This window comes from Callorhinus ursinus, unplaced genomic scaffold (assembly GCF_003265705.2).
Source record: "Callorhinus ursinus isolate GAN/ISIS: 27379988/994484 unplaced genomic scaffold, GSC_fseal_2.0 scaffold25, whole genome shotgun sequence".
Classification (NCBI taxonomy): domain Eukaryota; kingdom Metazoa; phylum Chordata; class Mammalia; order Carnivora; family Otariidae; genus Callorhinus; species Callorhinus ursinus.
Window position 1 is genome coordinate 541,736 of NW_027397087.1, and position 20,310 is coordinate 562,045.

At 39.2% G+C, this 20,310-nt stretch overlaps 1 protein-coding gene and 1 non-coding gene across 4 annotated transcripts in view; one reads left to right on the plus strand and one right to left on the minus strand.

Annotated features, from left to right (window-relative positions):
- The first annotated feature begins 446 nt into the window (after window positions 1-446).
- Window positions 447-20,310, plus strand: part of SLC12A6 (solute carrier family 12 member 6) — an 82,382-nt gene continuing 62,518 nt past the window's right edge. The window contains exon 1 of one of the 3 annotated variants that reach the window (XM_025883926.2): window positions 447-2,019. In XM_025883926.2, coding sequence (XP_025739711.1) covers window positions 1,749-2,019 — 271 coding nt within the window. In that variant the 5' untranslated portion in view covers window positions 447-1,748. Of the gene's footprint in view, window positions 2,020-17,117; window positions 17,416-20,310 lie in introns of those variants that run through there. The other 2 variants (XM_025883925.2, XM_025883927.2) reach the window with 2 other exon arrangements.
- LOC112833496 (U6 spliceosomal RNA) lies at window positions 15,049-15,155 on the minus strand. Its single transcript, XR_003210648.1, has one exon. It is a non-coding gene; the product is annotated as a U6 spliceosomal RNA (small nuclear RNA).

Here is a 20,310-nt window from a genome sequence, read left to right on the forward strand (position 1 = left end):
AATGAATATGATTTGACAATACGGTACTTTAAAAACACATCTGCTTAAAAATTTCAGTAGGGTCATACCTAGGTATATGGTATGGGAGGTTTGTGATTTTTAAAGAAATTATGAACGGTATTTTCAGAGACGCTTTTATTAAAAAGAGATGGTTTTTGAGGTTCTGAGGGCAAGGGGCATCGTCTGCTCCCCCAATGCCTCCAGAGTGAGTTCGTGCAACACAGCGGGACCCAGAAGGAAAGGGGTTTGTTTTCTCCAGCGCACGCAGCTCAGACCCCAACACTTAACTACAATTCCCATCTTCCTCCGGGCCTCGCACGTTTGGCTCCTCGGTCCCGCTGCGACCCCGGCAGCGCATGCGCGCAACCTTTTCCGTCACCTTGCAGACTGCAGAGGCTGGGCGGGGCTCCTCGACGCTCGCGGGACGGTACCGCCCTCCGACCGCTCCCCGAGGCTTCTCTTCGGACCGTTACCCTCGAATGAGGAACGAGCTGGGAGGGAAGGGAGGGGCTGCGGCGGCGCTGGCACAGCCCGCCGGGCCCGGGGCCGGGGGCGGCGAGGTCACGTAACGGCTGCTCTGGCGTCCGCCCGGGGAGGGGGCGCCTTCCCCGGCAGCCGGAGCCCTCCTGCGCGCGCCGCGGCTCCGAAACAGTTACCGGCTCGTAAACAACAGCTGCGCGCGCATCCGCATCAGCTGGCGCCGGGATCCCGCACCTGCGACCTCCTCCTCCCCTCATCCCCGCCGCCCCCTCCTGCTTAACCCAAGCCAGCCTGCGAGGCCATCTCCTCTCTTGCTAAGACCCGAAGGAAGAACGGCGAGGGGCTGACCTGCGCCGCGGCCCTGGTGGGGGAGAAAGCATCCTCCGGCAAAGGGGTGGCCCGTCCTGTCACACGCAGGAGAAACCCAGCGAGCCGACCGTGGGCTCGATGGACTAGCAACGACCTGCCACGACCCTGAGTTGCAGTCCGAGGGATCTTGATCCGCTCGCTAGCTGCCTCGTTCCAGATCCTAGGAACCGCTCTGCCAGAAGAGCGGGTGGACCACCCCCGCAGACCTCCTGGAGACGGGAATCCGCTCTGCCCCTGCATCCTCTGCTCACCCTTTTCATTCTCTTCTATCCAGTAGCGTGGGGTATTTTTCCCGTTATGCATGCTCATCTCTCCCATCAGACCCAGGTGGATTATTGGCCTCCCAAACATCGGCTGGCTCTACACACACCACCCAGCCAGACCTGTGGGGTATTCACCTGATACACAACAGGTGGCGGGTGTACACCGTTTCGCAAATTGATCTGTGCTATATTCATAAGGGTGGGCCTGCGCGCACTTTGCTCAACTAGAACCGTGGGACATTTACCAGATAAAAGACTTAACTACCTCGGCGGAAACCTGGGGGTCGAGGGGAGAAAGGCTTCACCTGCTTCTCTGAGACCATGGCACTGAGCCCGCAGCCCTGGACCAGGGGAGACAGCTAGATCACTCTTCTTTCTGAAGGAACGAAGTTCTACGAGATTGGCATCGTTTTGTCTTTTTTTTTTCCTTAAATATTTACTGGTAGTGCACTTTCTAGGATAGTCCGTTTGAATTCTGAGTAGGATTCTTATTTGGGACTTTTTGTGTGGTGTAAATCAAGGTTATTGAGGGTTTTTTAAAAAGTTATCTTTTCTATTTTTGCAATCAAAAGCGTAGGAGAAAGGATTTTGCGGGGTTTTCCTTTTTTCTTTGTTCTTATAAAGGAAAAGAGAATAATGCATCCTCCAGAAACCACCACCAAGATGGCTTCAGTTCGGTTCATGGTGACACCAACGAAGATCGATGACATTCCAGGTTTGTCAGATACCAGCCCCGACCTCAGCTCCCGATCCAGTTCCCGAGTAAGATTTAGCTCACGGGAAAGTGTGCCTGAAACAAGCCGTAGTGAGCCTATGAGTGAGATGTCTGGAGCCACCACTTCACTAGCAACTGTTGCACTGGATCCAGCTAGTGACCGGACTTCTAACCCCCAGGATGTTACGGAGGGTAAGTGGGAACACAGATGACAGGATACTTTAATTACTGGCTTATTTATCTGGTTGATTTCCATTATACAGTAATCATCAGGAACCGAGCAATCTCTTTTTGAGATGCCTAGGAACCCTTTGGAATAATGGTTAGCACGATGACTGTCTGTAGTAATAACTTTGGCATGTGGGAAAGAAAGATTTCTATTTTTACTTCATTTTTGCCTCCTTGGAATTGAAATGAGTGGTTTTAGTTAAGGGTGAATATCAAAGAATTTAATAGTTTTTCAGCGCAGAGAATCCTGGATTGTAAAATTTAGTGGAGAGCAAGCTTTGGAGCTCTATTACAGTCTGCTTTTAAGGCTAGTTGCTAGCAGTAGTTATTGATCACCTTTAGTTATTAGCTTTCCTACAAAGACTTCAGATATTGTATCACAAAATTCTTTTTGAAAATGTATATTTTACAGAGACAGTGGTTCAAGAAGCTAAGTTCACATGAGGCTGGTGGATCTATTGTGCTATCCTGTGGAATGGAGAAATTCTGAAGAGGCTTTTAGGGCCTGATTCCCATATAATTTTGTAAAGAGGCTTTTAGGGCCTGATTTCGACATAATTTTTTCACTTTGAACTTTATATGGGATGTATTGAGTCTCTGCAATCAGGAAGTAGTGGTACACAAGCCACTTCTGACTTACTTCACCACTGCAGACCTTTAGCTGCCTAAACGAATTTGTGTTAGCTGGTTTGGAAGTTTTTACTGGATTTAGTGGGAAGAGGTGACGGAAGAGAGAAATGAGATAAAACGGGAAGGTCATAACACTTTTCAGACTGGGGTAGAAAAGTTTGAGAATTGCTGTACTGCTTTATATGTTTAGTTTTGTGCTAAATTCTGACGTAGATATGTCAAGTAATGAAAATTTCTCTTAAGAATCTTAAAGACTCTTAAAATGGTATTCTACCCAAATTTGAAAACCATAGCTTCAGCTACTGACTTGACATTTTCCGGTGTCAGGAAATACTGTTCCTCTTAACCTAAAGGGTGCAGGAAACCAGAATGATTTTAGTTCCTTATTTCAGTTTGTGTCTTTGAATGTTTGGAAACAAGGTAGATTTGGTAAAGTTTGTAGTACTCGAATTCACTTGACTGACTTATTTTATGGAGATATGGACTTATCTATTTACAACTTCTTGACAAACTTTATACCATGTACCATGGTATTAAAGTTATATTATGGAATAAAAATAATTTATCATTTTCTCTTCCTCAAATTCTAAATTGTTGTTTTAGTTTCTATCCATCATACTATATTTAGGTTGTAAAAATACCAGGTATAGACTATAACTGTTAATTTTTTTATTGCTGTAATTGTCGCTAGACAATTTATAGCTGAATGTTGTTAGACTTGTGACTTATATGTTATGGAACTGTACTTTTAATCTGTTTAAAAAGTGGACTTGAGTAATGTGTTAGCCTTGTGGAACAGGATCCTGATCCAGGCTGCTGTTCTGACCTTATTTACAAGCATTCTTTACAGTATAGAGCGGTGTCATTTTACGTGATGGGGTAAAACTGGGACATGTCTAGGTGAAATCTATGCTGTCTAGGTGGTTATAGAAGTTAAAGCTTGGCTCTCTTTCTAACATAGTCCTTAATGTTTAAATGCTCTGGTACCAAATGAAAGAGAAATCAATAGTCCAGCCATTAGATTGCAATTTCCACCATATTCTCAGGAAACTAGAGATAGAAAACTATTTTCCAGCATATTCTCAGGAAATGACCTATTTTTTTCTCTTTCTATCTTCTAAAATAAATTCTTATGACAACTATAATCTTATATATTTTCCCCACTATCAGAGGGACTGGTCAAAAATACAATTATTTCGTCTTTGGCTTCTTAATCTGTGGATACCCTTGTTAGACTTAGATATAGATCTTTACAGGATGCTGTTGTCAAGAAAATCAAGGACACAGTGATCTACTCTTGTCTCTGGGCTGGCATTATTTTAGGAAAACAACACTGCGTTTTCTGCAGTTGATTCTGTCTTTAAGCTCATAGTGTATTTCAAAATTGTGTTTGCTATTTTAATATTTAGAATTCTGTGACTTTTTGGCCTTTTATACATCCTTCCGTGATTGTGACATTGGTATGATTATCTCTCCTTTCTCCACAATTCCCATGCCTCCCACATTTCTTCCACATTTAAGCTTCCCACCTTAAATTTGTCATATGCTTTTTACTCACATTACATTGCACAGTGGCGGGTGAGGGGGTGGGGGTGGTGTGAAACAGGAAGTTTTAAATACTTATTCTATCTGTTTTAATTTTTTCTACTGTTGGCCTTTTGAGTAGATAATTATTTTTCTGTTATCAGTTTTTTTTAAGATCTTACTTATTAGAGAGCACACAAGTAGGCAGAGCAGCAGGCAGAGGGTGAGGGATAAGCAGACTCCCTGCTGAGCAGGGAGCCCGACCTTTGGGGGCTCCATCCCAGGACCCTGGGATCATGACCTGAGCTGAAGGCAGACGCTTAACTGACTGAGCTACCCAGGCGCCCCTGTAATCAAAGTATTTATAATTGTCCTTTCGGTTTGTTAAGCTTCCCTTAGAATTGATGGGACTGTGCAGTTGGTAAATAAAAACAAGAATCTTAGTCTGTACTTGCTTATACATGAACAGTGCCTTAAAGATACCAGGAACTGTTGAGAGTGGATAGCTTTGGAGAATTATGAAAATAGAGTGGAGGGTGGGAACTTCCCTTTACCTAAACAGTTCAGAAGGGCATGTACAATTTTTTATATCGAGGGTATATCACTTTTATAATACAAATTTTAAGAGGCATAGCATGTTAGGGAACCTCAGGTGATCAAGAATTGAGTTCTGGGGAAAAAAATTGAATTCTGGTCAAACTCCATTTTAAAAACTGAGGAAACTAAGGCTCACAGAGATGGTTATTTGTAGCTCACAAAGTTGCAAAGCCAAGACTGAAGCACAGGCCTCCTGACTTATATCCAGTGCTTTCCATATATCATTTTGTCTCTGCCATAATGAACATTTTTTACATTTGCCTCAAAACCATCTGGCTATCTTAAATGATTGTTGAAATAATAATTCCCAAAAAAGAGCAGGGAACATATTTTTATATGTCTTACACAGTATCTAATACATTTCATCCTTTTACAATTTAACACATACTCCCTGAGGCTCTGATATTTGTGAGGCACTACAGTAGGAATTATAGGAAATCTGTAGATGAGATAGTCTCTGCCTTTGGAGAGCTTGTGGTCTGGTGATGAAAATGACAAGTACCCTTTATCCATTCCTTCGCCATTTACTGAACACTTTTTTTAAAAAGATTATTTATTTGAGAGAGAGAGAGACAGAGAGAGTACAAGCAGGGGGGAGCAGCAGGCTGAGGGAGAAACGATGTGGGACTCGATCCCAGGACCCCTGGATCACGACCTGAGCCGAAGGCAGACGCTTAACCGACTGAGCCACCCAGGCGTCCTTACTGAACACTTATTAGGGGTCAGGTCCTGTTGTCAGTGTTAAGGATGCAGGACCAAGAAAAAGAATCCAATAACTATTCTACAGAAAGTTATGATCTAATAGAGAAAACAAATGTTCATATAGATCATAATGTTGTATAAGTGCAACAATAAAAATAGCAAAATACGAAAAAAGGAAAAATGCAGCCCGCTGTAGAATAATATAATAGATACAGCAAAGGAAAATGATGAACTGTGGTAAAAAATGGAGACGGAGACTGGAGGACTTGGTGGGGTAAGGTGGTAGTGGAGGATGTAGAAGGTTTAAAGATTGTGGTCGAACAGTTGGATGTTAGAATTAATGGTTTCAGAGTTGGGGCAATTCCAGTGTTAACATGATCTAGTGTGCAGCCTTGGGAGTGGGTTTTTGAAGTGGAGTAAAAGTAGAAGCCATTTAAGTCAAGGAGCCCTAAATATACCAACTTCAAGGGTGGCTGTTACCAAGTTTTTATTGGGGGGGTATTAGGTGGTAGAGATGCAGAAATAACTTAGATAAGTCCCTTCTTCAAAGAGTCACCTTCTCTCTCAAACTTTTTCTGATTCGACCCCACACCCAGATAATAGATCATTTCTTTATATCCCTATATCCCTTACACAGAGTATTACTATAGCACCTATTTCACTTAATTTTTTGTTTTTGTTTATATGTTATCTTTCTCAGTTAGGCTAATAGGGTTCTCATGGACAGGGACACAAAGTTGTCTCTGCATCATCAGCACCTAGTATGGTGTGTGATGCTACATATAATTTGCACTCAATAAAATATATATTGAGTTGAAGATCTTCTAGACTAAAAAAGATAGAAATCTAAACAAAAATTAAAAACATACTATGATAAAGGCAAGTGAAATGTACCCAATAGAGCATTGATGCTTCATCTGGCTGCATGTTGGAATGATCTAGAGATCTTTTTAGAAAATACTTCTGCCCCTTATCTAGGGATTCTGATTTAATTGCATCAGTTTTTAAAAACTTTTCAAAAATCTGATTTCTAACAGAATGCCAGAGTTGAAGACCAGAGCCCCAAAGGAAGGAGTGATTAATGCTGTACCTATGGGAAGACCTTTCCCACCTGATTGGGATTTCACTGAGTGGATAGGCACAGCAGGCTTTTCCTTAAATGTTAGTAGGTCTAATAGAATAGAATATTTATCTGCCCTTGGAGCCATTACACTACACGTGTGTTTAGCCTATTTGATCTACCAATTTTATGTGTTATTGGTAGGTCTCATAAATGTCTCTCATGCTAAGGTTAAATCAGAATAATGATTGATTAAGCAACTTTGAAAGTTATCTAGGTTTTTTTTCATAAGAACATGTTTCAGAGTACTAAGTACTTTTCTGTACTTCTCCAAAAAATTTCTAATTTTTTGCCCCAAACCAAAATAAGTGAATTACATTGTTTTGCCAATCAAAGATGAATATTATAGTTGGCCCTTGAACAACACAGGGGTTAGGGGTGCCAGCCCCCATGCAAGAGAACATTTGAATATCATTTTTTACTCCGCCCCCACCCCCACCCCACGAACGTTGACTGCTAATAGCTTACTGTTGAAGCCTTACCAATAATATAAAGTCAATTAACAATTTTGTATGTATTCTATACTATATTCTTACAATAAAGTAAGCTAGAGAAAAGAAAAGTTACTGAGAAAAATCATAAGAGTGGTGCCTGGGTGGCTCCATCGGGTAAGTGTCTGCTTTCGGCTCAATCCCAGGATCCTGGGATCATGACCTAAGCCAAAAGGCAGACACTTAACCGACAGAATATCCAGAAATAATACTTATTTTCACAACTGGGTAATTTATATCTAAGATGCATGTAAAAAATTTACTTAATTGATTTATTTTTTTTATAGTTGAGCAGTGTGCTAATTTCCAAATAAAATTCTAAGAATTATTAGGATATATATATAGAAAACATTCTTCCCTTGAGAGGTTCTTTCCTTTCCTGAAAAATCATGTTTTGATATTTTTTCATTTTAAAGATTTTGTCAGAGAGAGAGAGCACAAGCAGGAAGAGGGCAGGCAGAGGGAGAAGCAGGCTCCCCACTGAGCAAGGAACCCATTGCGGGACTCAATCCCAGGACTCTGGGGTCATGACCTGAGCAGAAGGCAGGTGCCTGACCTACTGAGCCACCCAGGCGTTCCAGATACCTTTTCATTTAAAAAAAGTCATTTCCTTAGGAGCTATGATGGGATTTCTCATCCAGAAGAAAATTGAAACTGATAAGGTTAAGTAACCTACTCAAGGTCATACAAGTAATAAACTAAAGAACAGTGATTTAAACCCAGGTGTGTGTGATTTTAATATCAGTATTCCTGTTATTACACTTACACTTCCTCTACTATACTAACATTGGTTGGCTCTGTTGAAACATTTAGTAAGAAGCATAAAAGAAATGCAATTTTTATGTTCGGTGTACATTTTTGCAGCTTTTTGCCTTGCATTGGGGACATGAAAGGAAACAGTTTATTGTTTTTATTATTCAAAAAGAGGTAGTAAAATGACATGTTTCCTGAATCATTTTAAGGTTCTATGTTCCTGAAAGGAAATCTGGCCTAAAAATATGTATTTTAAAGTTTTTATTTTTAAGTAATCTCTGCACCCAATGTGGGGCTAGAACTCACAACCCTGCAATCAAGAATAGCATGTTATACTGACTGAGCCAGCCAGGCACCTCGCAGATCTATTTCAAAATGGAGTTTTGTTGCAAGGGAGGAAAGAAGCAATAACTTATTTAAAACAACAACAACAACAATAACAAAAAAACCACTTGTTCTCATAGGTGAAATTAACAAGAAAATTTTGTTTTGAATTGTGTTTTCATTTTCCTTTCTTTTTTTTTTCTTTAATTTTTTTTAAGATTTTATTTATTTATTTGACACACAGAGATAGAGGGAGAGAGCACAAGCAGGGGGAGCGGCAGGCAGAGGGAGAAGCAGGCTTCCTGCATGAGCAGGGAGCCCGATGTGGGACTTGATCCCAGGACCCTGGGATCATGACCTGAGCCGAAGGCAGCGGCTTAACCAACTGAGCCACCCAGGTGCCCTCATTTTCCTTTCTTTACATTTTTAGAAATATGACTTAAGTTTTGACCATGTGTTGCAGTTTCATTTTCTAAACACTGTTTGCAGTGTTGATTAGAAGCCTATCTAGCAAGTATTTCATAATGAATTAAATGAAATGAAATTCTGAGTGAGTTACTGAGTAGTCCATGTTCATAGTGCCAGTGCTGTTTTTGGTTGGTGATTCTTGGGTCCTCTAATATCTAGGCTGTAATGACATTCGACTAATGAAAGAGATGGGCAGCCTTATATAGGGAGTTGTAATGTTGTAGAAAAGGAAAGAGTGGAAGCTGAGGACTCTGAGTACACAGAGGCTTTTGATAATGCCTTCTTTAGTATTTGGGTCAGCAGCCAAAATGGGCGACATAGCTATCAAATTAACTCGCCATCAACTATCCTTCTACTGCATTCTTTCCTTTAGTGAAGACTCACAGCTTTCGTCCCTGAAGAAATAATGAGGCAAGGTAGTAGTATGTTTCTAAATGTTCTGTCTCTGCTTACACCACACTGTACGTACAGTCCTGGTTTAAGATTGCCTTTTATTTTATAGTGAAGTAGATAACATGGTTGTGAGCTCCTCGAGGGCAGGAGCAGTGCCTCATTCTCCATTGTATTCCTCTTTCCTGGCACACAGTGGGCATTCATATATGTACTGAATAACGCATGCTTTCTTCAGCTTCAGTAAAGCATGAGATTTTCCTGATGTTTTGGTTTGGAGAAGTCTCTCTTCCTTGCAGTACAATACATTGAGTCCATCAGACAATAAGGTCTTTTATGTATTGTCTTTCAGTTGTTAGCCCCCAAATATGTCATATATTCATCACTGATGCCATTTTATAAAAATCCATTTTCATAGACAATTTTTGGTAATTCTGAGATTTAGGAATTTTAAATTCTTACTGTCCATGATAGTTGGTCTTCACCAAAGTAATTGATTAACTCATTAAATTCTTTCTATAATTGTTCACATAATAAGGCATAATTTAGAATTTGTGATCATTTTGATACTTTAAACCATTATTTACAGTCCAGTGTCTGAAGGAGAAAAAGGGTTTGCTGATAGGCTAAATAAGGAAAATATATACACATTTTCTGCTTAAGAATGAAAGTCAGTATACTTTTACAGCTATAGCTCTAAATTTAAGTAATGAACTGCTTATTCTCTGCCAGTAAAATGTTTACAACATTCTGTAGCACAGCCATTTGGAGTATAGTATGTAAATGGTGCTGGTCCATGAGCTGTTTACTTAACCTGTCTGTGAGGAGATAAGTTCAGAAATTGACAGTTTTTAAAAACTTGGATAGCAGTTTGATAGAGCAATTTTATGTCAAATCTGAATATAAAAATTAGAACTTGTGTTTTGTATATTTTCCATTTTTCTAGTATTTCATATGAATTGTGAATATAAAGAAAAATAGTCCTTTACCAGAGGTAATTTGCAAAGCACTGTCCTTTTGACTGTTTGCCTAACCTTCTGAATGATACCACATGAGGTATTGTTTCCCTACCAGTGGCCCTTTGAAGCTTGAGTAATTGAATGGGGGTCAGGGAGTGGGTTAGTCCTTCAGGCAAGTCTGATATTTTCCTTAAGAATCCCTGCTCTAACACGTGACCTCTTTCCTCTCTTAATATTTGAAGATAGGAAGTTAAAAATTTTTGGAACTCCTGTACCTTTTTAGAAGTTCTATAATTCAGACATTTTAAAGAAATTCTATAATTCAGATCTTTTTCCTGTCAAACAACATTCTCTTAATAAGATAAATTATTACAGATTTGTTGTTAGATTTATAGAATAAAGAGTATGAAGGGTTTACAACTGAGAATAAAACATAATTAACCTTTGTTGCTCAAAGTTTATCATAAATTTACCTTGACCAAGAAAATTAAAGCTTCATGTAGTTTTCTACTTATATTTAGTTGCTGGCTGGTGGTTACAATGATTCAGTGAGAATGTATACCCTAAATATTTTGAAGTAATAACATGCTACATTAGAAGCAACTGCTTGGGAAAAAAACAGAAAAAGCAACTGCTTGGAAGTAGGTTACACTTTCTTTACTATTTTTTGTAAAAATACCATTTGTAATAGACCAAATACTATAAGCACAAAACTATTAATTGTTTATAATTTTAAAGGTTCTCTCAAGTGTGGCTGTTTATTAATAGTAGATAAAGTACTCTGAATGGATCTTCAAATTCAAGAGTTTAGGAGAGATTCATAAGATTTGAATCTGTTCCAAATCAGAATCCGTTCTTTGCACACTGCTCCCACCAAATTTGTGTGTGTGTGTGTATGAGAGAGAGAGACAGAATTCTATGAAAAGGTGTGGACAGATGAGTTAAGTCTACATTGTGTGTATTTCATGGAACTTAGTCTGCTCTATTTTATACTTTCCCAGCTTTTTAATAGTATGCTGGTACCATTGATCAAGCTCTAGTTGCACTTTTTGTTAAAAAAAAAAGAATACTATTTAATGTGTTACTAAAACCTTAACATTATATCTGCAAGATGCTCTCGAGCAGAATGACATTTGGTAAAACTCATGTGTTCAAAATGTATGTGGCTTTTTAATTCCAGGGATTTGCTTACTGCTCACTTATTATAGAAGTTTTATTGCATTGTGGATCCATTTTTAGCATGAATTACTAAATTCTTAAGAATCACTTCAGCTGGGCACCCGGGTGGCTCAGTCAGTTAAGCATCTGTTTTCGGCTCAGGTCATGATCCTAGGCCTAGGGATCGAGCCCCACATCCGACTCCCTGCTCAGCGGGGAGTCTGCTTCTCCCTCTATCCTTCCCCCCTGCTCATGATCTCTCTGTCTCTCTCACTCTCTCTCTCTCACTCAAATAAATGAATAGAATCCTTAAAAAAAAAAAAAAGAATCACTTCAGAACACAGTGTGGTTCTAGATTATTTGTGTATGGCTTTTGTACAATACAGTTCTCAGGTTCTGAGAACAAATAAATACATATATGATTCACTCTAAAACTGAGTGATATAGTATAACAATATAGTACAACCTGAAAGAATCCTTGTGTTGAAAATAATTTCCCACTGACTTTTCCTTGTATAAGTCTTTTCACTATATCTAATTTGTCTTTTTTTTTTTTTAACAAATGGTTTGAATAAAACTAAATGGTAGTTGTCATGAGCTGTTAGCTGTGATTAAAAAGAAGCAGTTGGGTAGTGTAGCATGGTAAACTATACTTTTAAAATATTACCCATAGTAGATCCATTCTTCTAAAGAATGGGTAGGTATGCTTTTTTAAAAAAACACATAACGGCGCCTGGGTGGCTCAGTCGTTAAGCGTCTGCCTTCGGCTCAGGTCATGATCCTAGGGTCCTGGGATCGAGTCCCACATCGGGCTCCCTGCTCGGCAGGAGACCTGCTTCTCCCTCTCCCACTCCCCCTGCTTGTGTTCCTGCTCTCTCTGTGTCTCTCTCTGTCAAATAAATAAATAAAATCTTTAAAAAAAAAAAAAAACACATAACGGGGCGTCTGGGTGGCTCAGTCAGTTAAATGTCTGCCTTTGGCTCAGGTCATGATCCCAGGTTCTGGGATCGAGCCCTGCATCAGGTTTCCTGCTCAGCAGGGAACCTGCTTCTCCCTCTCCCTCTGCTGCTCCCCCTACTTGTTTTCTCTCTCTCTCTCTAAAATAAATAAATAAAATCTTTAAAAAAAATAAAAATCAGACATAATGTAGTCACAAAGTTTTACTGAAACTGACTAGTAAAATAAATACAATATGTATAATATTTGGCCTAATGTACAAAGCACTATGGGAGTAGTGCCATTATAAATGCCCTTTTTGCCTTAGCCTGCCCTTTGTCTTACTACTTAAAAATACCATAGTTTTTTTTTAAATGTAAAACTAAATATTTCAAGTCTGTATGATGACTCTGATTTCAAACAGCATTCAACACTATAAAATCAAAGTACAGGACTACCATCTATGTAACTGCCTGCATTTTATGTGAAATGGAATTTGACCCGTAAGTGATTTGCTTTATACTTAGATCTAAAGATCTTTTATAAAGCATTCAGTGAAATTCAGTTTATTGTATTTTTTTCCAACATTTTATTGTGACAATTTTTAAACATACAGAAGAATCGAAAGAACACATCTGTATCTTTATCCTCCAAATGCTACAATTAACATTTTGCTATATTTGTTTTACCACATATTTATCCCTTCCAGTAGATCCATCTATTTTTGAAGCATTTTAAAGTAAGTTGCAGGCATCATTTATGCTTCAAATCTAAATACTTCTGTATGCATATAATTAATATGTAATATATAACTTAAAATGTTTTTGAGATTCATCCATGTTGTTGAATCTATCAGTAGTTTACTCCTGGTTATTGTTGAGTAATAGTCTATTGTATGAATATACAACAGGTTCTTTATCTTATTGATGGATAACCAGTCTGTTTCCTATTTGGACTGCTATGAATAAAACTACTATAAACATACTTGTTCAAAATTTATTTTAAAAAACCTGCCAGACCAGGGTGCCTGGGTGTCACAGTCAGTTAAGCTTCTGACTCTTGGTTTTGGCTTGGGTCATGATCTTGGGGTCTTGGGATATAGCCCTTCATCAGGCTCGGTGCTTGGAGTGGAGTCTGCTTGGAATTCTCTCCTTCTCCCTCTGCCCCTCCACCCTGCGCAAGCGTGCGTGTGCTCTCTCTCTCTAAAATAAATAAACCTTTAAAAACAAAAACTGCCAGACCTCTTTCCAAAGTGGTTGTATTATTTTATATTCCCACCAACATTTGCTCTACATCCTTGCCAACAGTTTTTTTTTTTTTTAAGATTTTTCTTATTTATTTGACAGAGAGAGAACACAAGCAGAGGGAGCAGCAGAGGGAGAGGGAGAAACAGGCTCCCCGCAGAGCAGGGAGCCTGATGCAGGACTTGATCCCAGGACGCTGGAATCATGACCTGAGCTGAAGGTGGGTGCTTAACCGACTGAGCCACCCAGGCATCCATCCTTGCCAACAGTTTTAATGATGATTTTAATTTGCATTTCCCTGAAAGCCTGCAATGTTGAACACTTTTTCAAGTGCTTATTAGCCATTTATATAACTTCCTTTATGAATTGTCGAGTTAAATCTTTTTTTCCACTTTTTTTTTGAGATTTTTATTTATTTATTTGACAGAGAGAGCACAAGCAGGCGGAGTGGCAGGCAGAGGCAGAGGGAGAAGCAGGCTCCCCACTGAGCAGGGAGCCCAATGTGGGGCTCGATCCCAGGACCCCGGGATTATGACCTGAACCAAAGCCAGTTACTTAACCAACTGAGCCACCCAGACGCCCCATTTTTTCCCCCACTTTTTACTGAGTTTTTGGTCTTTTAATTATTGAGTTGTAGAGGATTTTTATATATTCAAGATACAAGTCCTTTGTCAAGTACATGTTTTAGGAGTATTTCCCCCCAGTCTCTGACTTGTGTGTTCATTTTCATAATGGTGTCAGTTGTATTTTTTCCCAACATTTTATTATGAGAATTTTCAAACATATGGAAAGTTGAAAGACTTCTATAGTGAACACCTATACACCCACCAGAGTCTATGATTAACATTTTACTCTACTTTTCCTAACATATCTGTCCATCTATCTAAGTAATCTCTACACCAAATGTGGGGCTCCAGCTTACAACTGCTAGATCAAGAATCGCATGCTCTACCAACTGAGCCAGCCAGATGCCCCCATTGTCATAGTTTATTGTACTTTAAATAGCTATTTCTAATTTTTAAAAAGGATTTATTTGAGAGAGAGAGCGAGAGAGAGCACGGGGGAGGGAGGAAGCAAAGGGAGAGGGAGAGAAACCCAGGCGGACTCCACACTAAGCACGTTGCTCAGAGGGGTAAGGGGGCACTTGATCTCAGGATCCTGAGATCAGACCTGAGCTGAAACCAAGAGTAGATGCTTAACCAACTGTGCCATCCAGGCACCCCTCAATAGCTATTTCTTACATTCTACCTTCTCTGTCTAATCACTCCCCACACAGCACTCACCTCAGCTTTACCAGTCCTCCCCCAAACTTTTTCTGTATTACTTTAACCTTGCCTTCAATTTTTTATGCTCCTGCACTTTTATCTACAGTCCACCCTAAAAGAGAACTATTTTAAAATTGCTGGGCACTGTGCTATCAAAGCATCAAGTTGGTAAATAAATTCTCCTGTCAAAGATTAACAGGAATGTGTTACCTTCCTACTTCTTTAGTTTGAGGATTTTTTTTAATTTTTTTATTGTTATATTAATCACCATATATTACATCATTTGTTTTGGTGTAGTGTTCCATGATTCATTGTTTGTGCATAACACCCAGTGCTCCACGCAGAACGTGCCCTCTTTAATACCCATCACCAGGCTAACCATCCCCCTACCCTCCTCCCCTCTAGAACCCTCAGTTTGTTTTTCAGAGTCCAAAAAATATGGAACGCTTCACGAATTTGCGTGTCATCCTTGTGCAGGGGCCATGCTAATCTTCTCTGTATCGTTCCAATTTTAGTATATGTGCTGCCGAAGCGAGCACGAGGATTTGTTTTAGAGGGGAGAAGTGACAGGATAACACTTGTACATAGGCTTATACACAGATTTATAATTAAGTCATTGTTCGTGTCCATCAACTGTAGATGATTAGCCATAGTTCAAGTCTCTTTATTAAATAAATATGAAAGGCAAGATCCTATTGGAAATATCCTGTGGCACAGAAGTATTAAAGAACTTGGAACCCAGGGGTGCCTGGGTGGCTCAGTGGTTGGGTGTCTGCCTTTGGCTCAGGTCATGGTCCCAGGGTCCTGGGATCAGGCCCCGCATTGGGCTCCCTGCTCGGCGGGAAGCCTGCTTCTCCCTCTCCCACTCCCCCTGCTTGTGTTCTCTCTCTCAGCTGTCTCTCTCTCTGTCAAATAAATTAAAAAATTAAAAAAAAAAAGAACTTGGAACCCAGAATATGATATTGAAATCTCTGACAATTTGGTAGTTAAGTTCCTTTGAATAAATTAGAGTAGCTACCTGAGTTGTTAAGTATGGAAAAATCACTAAGGGCACACCTCACCTGACTTAGTTCATTTCAAAGATAAAATAGTTACAAAGATAAAAATAGTTACAAAGATTTCTTAGGTGATAAACTTTTCTCTTTCCCCTTAGTAATTTGCAACCTTGGCTGCTTGTTAGAACCATCTGGGAGGTAGGGGAGCCTTTAAAAAGTGTTATTGCCCAGGCTCTACTCCAGAGCAATTAAATCAGAATATCTGGGATAGGACCCAGACATCAGTAGTTTTAAAATTTCCCCAGTTGACTCCAGTGTGCAGCCAAGATTACAAATCAGTGCTATACAGGAACCCATGAAATTAAAGTTGGGGGGTGTCTGAGTTTTCTTTCTTTGAAACTTCTATGCCACCTACTAACAAGGGTACTACAGGTTTTTAGGTTGGGCTTCGCTATTTATAAACTCTGTGACTTTGAGCAAGTTCCTTAGCCTAATGTTTCTGTGCTGATTAAATGAGACCATAATGAAAAGTTCCTAGTGCAGTGCAGAGTACAAAGTAGGTCTTCAACAACTATTGGCTTTCTTTTCTTTTAGAAATAGTATAGGAATAAATGAGGATTGTAAACCATCATTCCTTCTGTTAAATTTAGTGCAGTCTTACATGTCAGGTGTTAACTAACAACAAAGCCCTTATATTACATCATCAACATGGAAGTTAACACAGGGCTCAATTTACTGAACTCCCTTATCTAAGTTCAGAGATAGGGCCTCAAACTCTGTAGTTAAAGTTATCAACTGAGCACTTGATACAGTTATCTGATAAAACACACCAAGAAGTAAATATGTTAAATGTGTTGAGGGAACAATACAACTCTTAAGCAGTGGGATTTTCTTGAATTTTCTTTCTTTAAAACACGATGTTTAAACTCTATAATTTAAAGTCTGAACTCTTTATAAAAGTATTTTGCTCTTTTAAAACTTGGACTTTTGGAAATATTACTGTCTCTTCTTGGATTCGTAGCATACACTACAGTGTCTAGAACTATGCCTTGTATAAAATACGTAGACGTTATTGAATACTTGTGGAATTAGTGTTCTCATCTGAACAATAATTACTATTTTTCATATACTTTAAAGCAACAACAGAAGTTTACAAATAAATTTCTTTCATTTTCTAAATTGATGTAGTGCCAGTTTTTCTTTAAAAGAAAAGTTTGTACAATGAACTGTTCCCTAATCTTTCTCGTGTGAAATATGAGGGCAGAGGTTGAGATCATGACGTGCATGTAGGGTTGGAAATAACTTAAGTGAAGGAAATGAGTGGGTGAGTACACAGTGGGCGGTAGTTCATGAATTCTGCCCACTCTCAGCTTTTGGCAGTTCTGGGAAAGCTGCCTAAACAGTTCTTGGGATTCTTGAGCTTAACAACCATAAGCAAGGGGTGGAGTGCTTAGTCCTTTTGAGTGAATGATAAACACAGTGGAAGGCGTGTCTTCCAGCGTTCCACTCCCTTGGGGCTGTAGGTCACGTGAGCAGAAAGTACTTCCCTATTCCCAGCCTCGGTCTCCCGTAGGCAGTGATTTGAGTCTGAAAGGGGCACAGCAAGGAAGAGGTAGTCAAGGAAAGTAGACTGGAAGGAAGTTTAAATACAGCGAGAGCAAAGGATTCCTAACTATAACAATGCCACACTTTACGGTGACAAAGGTAGAGGACCCAGAGGAGGGGGCAGCAGCTTCGGTCTCCAAAGAGGGACAGCCCAGCTTAGCAGAAATAAAAGCCCTGATTCAGCATTCGGATGAACTAGGTGAGTACTCAATTTAGGAGCTTTTAGAACCTATGGGGTCTTTTGTGAAAGAAATGGTAACTAAAATATTAAAAATACCTCCTTAAGGATGGAGAGAAAGTATTGTGGTTAAAGTCTTTTTCAATCAACTGTTTCACTCGTATATCTGATAACTTCTCTCTTTTCACATTCTGGTTTGTTTTCCCCACAATGAGTTCTGTGTTCATTACCTACAGGTGAAATTGAATCAGTGGCAATATGTGAAAAGTTTTCAAGCGAAAAGAAAGGCACAGTAAAAGTCAATTTACGTGGAATTTAAACTGCACCTTTTGCTGGGACAGTTTAAATTATATCTGGAAAAGTACATAAAGGGGAAGAGTATGGTTCAGTAGTTTTGTACAGTAGACGCTGCACTTGTGACTTCTCAGGTTATTCAGTATTTTGCCTCAGTTTACCAGTTAAACATTAATTCAGTAGCGAATGGTCTAAGAACTCTTTAATGAAAGAAGTACGGTAGATCATTTTGATGACTAGCATAGCATCGGGTTTAGTAAGTTTGATGAATGTGATTATCCCTATTATTTTCTCTAAATGGTAACAGTTACACTTGCTGGGGGAATTGTGGTTTTGAATTTTTAAATATGCAATTAAAATGTTAGTTAATATTGCATTAAATATAGATGTAGTTTGAAGCCCTTTATTTTTCAAGTCTATAAGTTTCATAAATTGTCAAAAAACTTCTCTAGTATATGAATATAGGCTAAGAGAATAATCTCTCAAAATTGCTTTTAATTCCATGACTCTAACTTTTCTTTATAGCTAGTAACACATAATTACTTTCTGTAAACTGCTGTTTACTGTCTCTTGTCTTTATGAATTTTTAAGAATCTCTAACTTACAAAGACTACAAAAAAAAATTCCTTTTATTTTTTCCTTCTAGTGAGAGAATTTACCAGGGGGAGATAAGATTTTTATGGAAAGTCTTTGCCAGGTTATTTTTATTTTGCTGAATAGTCAAGGGTGATAAATTGAAGTGTTTAGCCTACTTTGAACTTGAACCTGGTTCTCCACAACTTTAGCTCAAAGAAGTTAAGGTTTTATTTTCCTGATTGTGTGTGTTTGAAGTTAATACTTTCTTAGTTGCTTATGTTTGCTGCCCTTAGATTTTAATCCCTTTAGACTTTGGCTTTACTATTGTCTTAATTTCACACAATGCAAACAAGTGAAGTCTATCTGTACCTCATTTCACTTGTCATTGGTTTTTTATTTCTTTACCACCTCTGCTCTGTTTTATTATTTCATCTTTACTGGTCCCATCATGTTTGGTGAAATCTGCTTTCCTCACATTGCAACAGTGTTGAAGTCATTTAATCTATTAGCAACTACCTAGAAGAGCTGTAAAAATTTTTTGACAGTAGCCAACTTTGTAGTAAGTGACATGCTAGGCTTAATTTATGTTCTTCCATAGTTATTGCTTTGGGCAAAGAAGTGACAGATATAATCTAACTTGAATTTAATAAGGCTTTTTATTTTGGCGTTTTCCATGAGAGCCCAAAAGTGTCCACTTGAATGAACTGTTGTTTGGTAAGTGAACAACTGATGGGAATATATTATCTAAATCGTATCTTCTTTATTATAGGGTTAAATTAGAGGGGAAGGAGGGAAACATGGGGAAAACTTAAAAAGTTTTTTGTTTGTTTTTTAGGATTATGACATTTTTGAGGATAGATGTTGTTTTGGGAGCAGTTGCTTAAAACGTAATAAGTTTTAGCCCCCTGTTCTTCTGAGTTAAAAATCTAAATTGATTGTGGTTTTGTGGCAAGCACTTCTAACACTAGCCAGTTTTGTAACCAGTTGCTTTTTTTCATGTTTTTCTGCCTGTATCTGTGAGGAGAGAAAAATACATACTGTCATATATATGATTTTTTTTTTAAAGATTTTATTTATTTATTTGACAGAGACATAGCAAGAGCAGGAACACAAGCAGGGGGAGTGGGAGAGGGAGAAGCAGGCTTCCTGCAGAGCAGGGAGTCCGATGTGGGGCTCGATCCCAGGACCCTGGGATCATGACCTGAGCCGAAGGCAGACGCTTAACGACTGAGCCACCCAGGCGCCCTACATATTGTCATATAAATGGAACATATTTAGAAAGCAAAGCCTTCTTTAAAATGTGTTCTCTCAAAGGTGATATTTATTTGAACTAGACAGGTAATTTGAGATAAAATAGAAATACGAATATAGACAATCTAAACTAATTTTAAGAAGTACATTAATCCCTGCCAGGCTAACTACTAGAATGTCAATCTAGTAGAACCCTGCTTAATTAGTTTTGAAGGGAAAAGCAGAAACTCAGACTTCCTAACACCCCCTTTTTTTTTTTTAACTTTATTTATTTGAGAGAATGAGCACGCGAGTGCAGGCGCACAAGCAGAGGGAGCAGTAGAGGGAGAGGGAGAAGCAGGCTTCCCACTGAGCAGGGAGCCCAATGCAGGGCTTGATCAGGGCTCGATCCCAGAGCCCTGGGATCGTGCATGACCTGAGCTGAAGGCAGACGCTTAAGGACTGAGCCACCCAGGTGCCCCTCTTAACATCTTTCTTGACTGTTTTCCTCCTTCCCCGTCCAGTTTAGGTGCCCCATCCTATGTTTTCCCAGCAGCCTGTCCATGGAGATCCTATGAAACACATCTGTATTGCAGTCATCTGTTAACTTGTCTCTCTTCCCCCACCCGACTCACTGTCGATCCTTGAGGATAGAGACCTTATCAAATCATTTGTGTATCTCCAAATCCAGGTGAATTGCACATAAGAGGCTATTCAGTGAATAGACTTTTTCTCTCTCTTTTAAATTCACTAAACACACATTCAGTGCAAATGTCATGCCAGGTTTTGGAGTTTTTTCTTAAGGCTACAAAGGCA